This window comes from Quercus lobata, chromosome 11, assembly GCF_001633185.2.
Source record: "Quercus lobata isolate SW786 chromosome 11, ValleyOak3.0 Primary Assembly, whole genome shotgun sequence".
NCBI classification, from domain to species: domain Eukaryota; kingdom Viridiplantae; phylum Streptophyta; class Magnoliopsida; order Fagales; family Fagaceae; genus Quercus; species Quercus lobata.
The window spans coordinates 50,524,924-50,532,564 of NC_044914.1; the positions used below are offsets into that span (position 1 = coordinate 50,524,924).

Genomic DNA, 7,641 nt, shown 5'->3' on the forward strand with positions numbered 1-7,641 from the left:
ATAATAATAATATTAATTAAATCTAAATAATTTCCATCAACATGAAGCACAAAATGAAAATGTAAAAAGATGATAAAATATACACCAACAATCTAAGTTTAAATTGTACTACATAAAAATGTAAAAACATATAAAATACATTTCAATAATCTAAGTTTAAATTGTACAACACAAAAATATAAAAAAGATGATAAAATACATATCAATAACCCAAGTTTAAATTGTACTATAGGATATTATATATAAAAAAAAAAAGACAACTACTAATTATTATCCCCCCAAATGGAATTTCAGTCCAGTGATTTGTAAATAAATCATTAGTCAAATCCCTACAAAATTAGTTCAGTCTATCAAAATTCAGTTCCACTCCACATTTGGAGGGATTTTCTTAAGAATTCTATAGAACCACTCAACTTACAGAGAAATGAAGAAATTTCACCCAGTTAAGCGTGATATTGTCTAATTTCTAGAACTACTCGTGCAGTTCCTTCAGCTCACTTGTTGTTGGTTTCCATAAATGGGGTAAGCTCCATATGCAGCAAATGGTGCAACATACATGCTTGGGTCATGAGGTGGTGGCAAAGCATATCCATAACCATCATAAAGCTGCCCTCCATAGTATGCCCCACTCCATTGGTTGCCATAATCTGCTCTAAACTGCCAAACCCCAAAATGAACCAATTAAGAAAAACAAGCTCACAACAAATCAGAATTTATAAGCAGATAAAATTAAAAAGATCAATTGTTTTAGCTGGTCATTGGAGATAAGTTTTAAAGCTGCTGTAAGCATTTCCAGTTCTGAATTGGATTCTATGGATCCACCATTAAAGATTATCATTATATACTTCCTGAGAAAGCAGGTAGCAATGGATGTGTTCAGAATTTAAATGAACAATCATTCATGCAAAACTGATCAATGACCCTTCCAAGTTTCCAACAGCTAGGGATGACTTCAAACAGCTCTGTCAAAGCTAAGTGCATAGTGAAATCTGAATTGTCCATTAGATCCTCGAAAAAGCTCTTTTCCAAACCCAAAAGTAGATGCAGTGAAAATGGAGTGATGGTGTCATTTCTTTTTTTCCTTTTGGGGGAAAGGGAGAGGGAGTGGGGGGTGAGATTCTGCCGAGTACCTGTTTATTTGCTGGATTGCGACCCCAAGAAAGACGCACAGTTTGCTTGCCAATTACTGTGCCATTCAATTTCTGTAATGCCTCCTCTGCATTATTTCTGTAAAGAGAGATTAAGAGGATCATGGAGTAAAAGGCAAGCCATAATTTTAATGAAACATGTTTTTTCTCTATTAGTAAGTCACACATGCAAGAGGGTTTTGAATCCACAATCACACCATGTACTTCTGAGGGAGAAGGTGCCAATTGATAAAAAGTTCACCGGCATAATTGTAATGTACCAACACTTTTCTTTCTTTTTGTTTGGATACGTGCCAAAACTTGACATAGTTATGGTAAAAAAACTCAAAACATCCACTTTGATCAGTAAAACTCAGAAATGCAGATAGTTACAGTTGGTCCATGGGACAATCATCACATTAGGTTTTGGGCTTAATCAATTCTAAATACCAAGACCTAGACAAGATTCATCTGTTTCAATCAATTTTATATATCCATCTGTTTCAATTAGCGGAATAAAACTGTGAATGCAAAGAAAGAGTTATCAAAGATACAAGATAAACTAAAAGTTGTGTAAGCAAAAATAGGCAAAAGCAGAAATACAGAAGACGATGTCCATTTTTGTAGTTTGATGGCTTGTCCACATGTTCCATAAGACAAGGTAATTGTTCAATTCTAGGAAGACAATGTCGCCATCATTTAGGTGGAAATCTAGAAAAGACAAGTCTATAAAGGTCTCTCTTTCATTATCCTAACAAGCCTAGAATGTTCTGAAAACCATGTCCATAACCATAAAGTAAACGTTGTGTTTCATGCACCATGTACCTGTATTGTAGTATGCAAGCCTAACAGACATACCTGTATTGTAGTATGCAAGCCTAACAGACATACACTGAAGATTGAAGATGGTACTTATTAAGCTCATTAGTGTATAACAAGATGTCAAATTACACATGCTAGAAGCTAGCTAAGATTAATCTCGACTATTTCAGATTAACAAACTATACTCATTAAACACTTCATTATATATTAAAATAGCACACTTGGTAAAAAAAAAAATTCAGATCAGTGTTAAACACTTCATTATATATTTTTACTAACTAAACACTTCATTATATATTCCAATCAGCAAAAACAAATAACAAAACAAGTAAAGGAACAATACCCATTCATAGCAAGATCCGAAATTTTTTTTCCCACACTCAGTAAAAAAAAAAAATTTCAGATCAGTGTTGGTACATGGTTTTTGGTAGCAGATCAGTGTTTTTGGTACCTGAGAAATCAAAACCCACACACCAAAAGTGAGAAATCAACCAAAGAACAGAGAAATCAAACCCAGATCCATGAGAAATCAACCAAAGAACAGAGAAATCAAAACCAAAACAACCCAAATCAGACCCATGAGAATCAACCCAGGTTCGGTCCAAATCAAAACAACCCATACCCATGAGAAATCAACCCAAAGAACACACAGAAAAATCATTACCCATAAAACAAACCACAATCCAAAACTACAGAAAGACTTACGGAGAGGAAGAACCAGAAAGAAAGAAAGAAAGAAGAAGAAGAGGAAGACGAAGCGGAAGAAGAAAAGGAAGACAAAGAAAAAAGACAGAGAGTAGAGAGACTTACGGAGAGGGCAGAGCAAGCAGAGAGAAGAGATGGAGGCGTCAAATGCGAAGGGAGAGCAGAGATGAGAGATGAGGGACGTGAGAGAAATAGCTGGGTATTTCGATCTTTTTGGTTATTGCAACGGTAATATTGTAAACGCGCATAGCGCGTTTTGATTTATGGACCCCTGAGGGTCCATAAATCTTCCGTGTTTTGTCCTCAGTTTTTATAAAAGTTCAAAACGCAACTTTTATAAAAAAGCTGCATTTTGAGCTTACCAAACGCGCAAGTTGGTTAAGCTTTTTTGAAAACGCCTTTTTGGGCTAAAAAAGTGGAACCAAACGGGCTCTACTTTGTAGTTTACCAAAAGTCCGAATTCTGACATTAAATGGGCCAAAACCGTCAGTTAAATGAAGCATAAAAATATGAGATTTTCTCCAAACGGATTCAATTTGTAATAGAATTCCTTGACCTATTCAAAGGTTTTTTAGTGCAAAATTCAGAGGACAGCTGGGGGCTAAACATAGAGAGCGCGGCTACCTCTTTGGTTTTCTTCCATGATAGTTAGTTTTATTTTATTTGTCTAGTTTAATGTTTAGTATTTTTTTTTTCGTGTTTTATTTCAATTACCATTAGTAGCTAAATTTATAATTAGGATTGAGGATGAAACCTTGTTAAGGATTATCAGTAATCTTTATGTGATTTGATTTTTCCCACAATAGTTGTTCTTTAATGATTTAAATTGTTCTTGCTTCATATCGATTGACTAAGATGAGATTCTAGATATGAATTCAATCATGTTTTTCTCATGATTTAGGATTTTTCTTAATTAATTGAATGCTTGGTTTATTATTTCTTGATTTTAAAATTGAATATCTCTTGTGATTTGTTTGGCTATGAATACAATTGATGATTTGATTTTATACTTAAGAAGCAATGAAGAACATGCTTTAAATATTTAAATATAAGTTTTAATGATAATATTTTCCATGGTAGCAAGATTGATTTCTAGATTATCATGTAGTGGTTGGGAAAAATTAATGATCGTAAATATATGCTGATATAAATTAACAAGGCGGATTCCAAAACCTCAATTCCTTTCTCTAAATTGTTTACATCTCTTTACTACTTTATATTATATCTTTGCTTAGTTTAATTATTTGCTTAGTATATTTAATTTCAAACAACCAATTTTTACTAAACTAGATTAGGATTAATTTGGTTAAGATTTGATTAATTTTCCTGCATTCATTCCAGTCCCTATGGGTTCGACCTCATTCTTGTCAAACTATACTTCGGTACGGTTCGTACACTTGCATGTACACTTGGGATGTACATGCTTCATTGGGGGAAGAGTCTTTTGCCTCCTTTATTGCTCACTGGGGAGTCCTTTGATGATTTTGTGTCTAATTGGGGCAATCTTGAGATTTTTTTTTTTTTTTTACACCATTCATGACTAAACTACACGTAGTTTAGCCATCAAATGTGTTCCCGCCTTTTCATTTTTTCTCCAACGATTGATTACCAACCGTTTCTTTTTCTTCTTCATTCTCTTCATCTCCCTCATCTTTTCACCTTCTCCATAACTCTTTTCTTTTCTTTTTTCTCTGTACAAAAACCTCCCTCTCCTCTCTTTTCCTCTCACTTTTTGACTCTTTCAGGGGCCGTTTGGTCACCCTTTCCAAAACACAGTGTTCAGTGTTTAAACACTGAACACTAGTGTCCAAAATTTTTAAAAATGCGTTTGGTCAACCTACTGTGTTCTGGGTTGTTTGAAAATTGTTGTTCCAAAAACCATGTTTGAACAGCGTGTTTTGAAATCAAGTCGGAGCAGATTTTAAAACAACAAAACTGTTTTCCAGTGGCACTTCGGTAGTAAAATTGAGATTCGAATGAGGCCTACCTGGTCAGCTTTTTTTGGTCGTTTGTCTCCTCTCTTTACTCTCGTCTCTTCTCACGCCCCAAATCCTCTCTACTGTTACAAAGATCACACAGCTGTAGTGAACCCGGAACTCTCCACCCACCTCCATAACTCCCTTCACCCAGCGCCATTCCACCTCACCCCTCACGGACCCAGCGCCATTAATCAACCGAACCGAAGGCCACGCGTCTTCTACACACACCGCATCGCCAATAACCCCTATCAATCACTGTAATCCCTTTCTCACAATTAATTCCTCACCTACGAAGCTCTGTTGCTAAGGAAAATTGTTGCATTCTCACAAGGTCCGAAGGGCTTTCAGGTAAATATTTCAATTTCTTAATTACTTGTTGCAGCTTTCTTTCACATCCCATTCAATTCAAATCAGTTCACTGCTTTCCAGATTAGGGCTTATTTTTAATCCCACATCATCTTTCAGATGGAACCCTTGCTCTCATCCTCATCCACCTCTCTCGTCCATTACAGAGCATCTGCTTCCTCCTCTCACCGTGGTCCCTTATTGGTAGGTCTATTTTTGCTTGTTCTGTTATAATTTTGTACCTAGCTCATTGAAAAAATCTTTTCATTTTGTGTCTCTGTGTTGTTGATGATGTGAACTTGAGATCAGTAGGTGTAAGTGTAAGTTTTAGTTGACAAAATTATAGTTAATTAGTTTTGCTTGTTCTGTTAAAATTTCGTATCTAGGTCATGCATTTTCTCTTCATTTTCTGGCCTCTGTGTTGTTGCTGATGTGAACTTGAGATCAGTAGGTGTAAGTGTAAGTTTCATTTGACAAAATTATAGTGAATCATGTGTGTTTATTCTGTTATAATTTTGTACCTAGGTCATGCATTTCCTCTTCATTTTGTGGCCTCTGTGTTATGGTTTGAGATTTAATGTTTTTCTTGAAGTAGAAAGGGAGTATGTATAAATGTTTGTGTGAGAGAGAGACTTCAACTATTATATAAGGTTCCCATCCCCTACAAATGTCTCCAAAAATTTTAAAATACAGTATAAGAAACAGAAACTGCTTCAATTGTTTGTCATGACAAACTGTGAAAAGAACCAGAATATACATATAATTTTATAAGAACTTATTAAATGGCAGAAAGGATTCTTCATTTTCCTTCCACAGACCCACTCTTCTCTTTTACTATTACTTATTTGAATTGTTCGTCTTATTATTGAAAAAGATGTTAAAGTAATTATCAATTTTTTTTTTTTTTTAAATTATAAGTTGATGACATAATGAATGTGGTAATTTGGAGCTAAGATTTTTGTTGGCCTGCTTGAACTTGGTGTTGCTAATGCTGTTAACCTCTTTGGAGGCTCTTGTTGTTTTGAGTCTGGCCTTTTGGCCTGACAGTGTGTTGTTCTTGATCATAGTTCCAACTTCTTAAAGTCTTCCCCCTTCATGGCATGTATCATGAATTGAATAACTGGAAGTCTCATCTTTTAGATATTTACTGTATAAAAAATGTATAACTTTACAAGAGTTACAGCAGGTATAATTATTATTATTATTATTTTATTATTGTTAATTTTTAGGCTTCTGTTTCCATTGTAGATGAAGTCGTCTTTCTTCATTAAAATTATTTTTACCTATCCAAAAAGAAAAGGAACTATGGGTGTTTTTTAAATTTTGTACCATGATAAAATAGGTGGAATGCTATAACATGTTAACGGTTGAGTAATGCTTTGACTTTGGGCTAAATATCTTTTGGTCTGAACCATTCAATTGGTTATTCTAAACAAGATTGCAGGATTGAAATCATATTTTCGTGAGGTAGTTTACCTCATATTTTATTAGTGCCACTTTGTAAGAGACATTGTTTGGAATTTCATTAAATTTTTGTAATATTACAATAGCAATGAAGTTGGATTGCTGAAAGGATTAAAACAGTAATATATTTTAATGGCTGAGTGTGATGACTTCGTGCTTACCCAGCATAAGAAACTTTTAGTGGGTTCATAAATGCATATGTGCCCTCTCTTGAAATATATGTAAGAAATGCATAAAATGTAATTACCTCTAGATTATATAATGCTTCACATTGATGATAAGATATCTGTGTTTGTGAGTGTCTTTACAAAAAACATAATTGTAATCTTACAATTCTCATCTTGTTTTAACAGCTTTTCAAGTCTCAAGTTCAATCATTTTTGTGCGTGTTATGTCCTTTCCTATTGTTTTTTTTTTTATTGTTTTTTTTTATGTGACCTTTCCTGTTGTTGTGTTTGTCTTCATACTGTGTCATGGTGGTTGTGGTGTTATTGTATAGTTTTATTTATTTATTTTGAGAGTGGTGTTATTGTATAGATTGTTGTGTATGTAGCGGTGGTTGTCAAGTTATTGATACTGTGTCATGGTCGTTGTGGTGTTATTGTATAGTTTGATGTGTATGTAGCGGTGGTTGTCAAGTTATGTTGTCTGTAGTGTGTAAGTTTCTTGATTATTAAAAAAGGAAGTGATTATTACTAAATAAATAATCTAATAAATAAATTTTAATTATTATTTTTAAAATTTTTTATTTAAAACTTAACATATTAAATAGGGCCCCTTTTTTTTCCCTCCTAGTGCAGGTTTGAGTTGTCTCATATTGAATTGCTAATGTTTCTGTCCTATCTTCAGTTTGCGTTGAAAACATAATGTAGAACACTTTATTCTTAATTTTTTTAATCAATTCTTATATGGTAGATTGCGTTGGATTTAAACCATAGGTTGATGTTCATATTAGCAAGTACTGACAATGGTATGATTAGTTTGATGAGAACAAAAGTTTGATAGATTAAATGACATTGACCTTTGAACATATATTCAATTATAAATTTATAATATGCTCCTATGCCTTGATAAGTAACTACTGTTTTTAGTAAATAGTTCCCTCTATCATAGTAAATATGCCCCTCCTGATCTCGCAATACACACAATTATATAAATATACAATGCCACTGCCAGTGTATGATAAACTGATGTGTATA

General features: G+C 33.8%; 1 protein-coding gene across 1 annotated transcript; it reads right to left on the minus strand.

Moving 5' to 3' along the window:
• Positions 1-404: 404 nt before the first annotated feature.
• Positions 405-1,478, minus strand: LOC115969208 (polyadenylate-binding protein RBP47C-like). The gene is made up of 2 exons (XM_031088807.1): positions 1,131-1,478; positions 405-657 (listed from the first exon to the last, which is right to left on the minus strand). The coding sequence occupies exons 1-2, from the start codon at positions 1,314-1,316 to the stop codon at positions 490-492; spliced, it is 354 nt and encodes a 117-aa protein (XP_030944667.1). The 5' UTR covers positions 1,317-1,478; the 3' UTR covers positions 405-489.
• Positions 1,479-7,641: the final 6,163 nt, after the last annotated feature.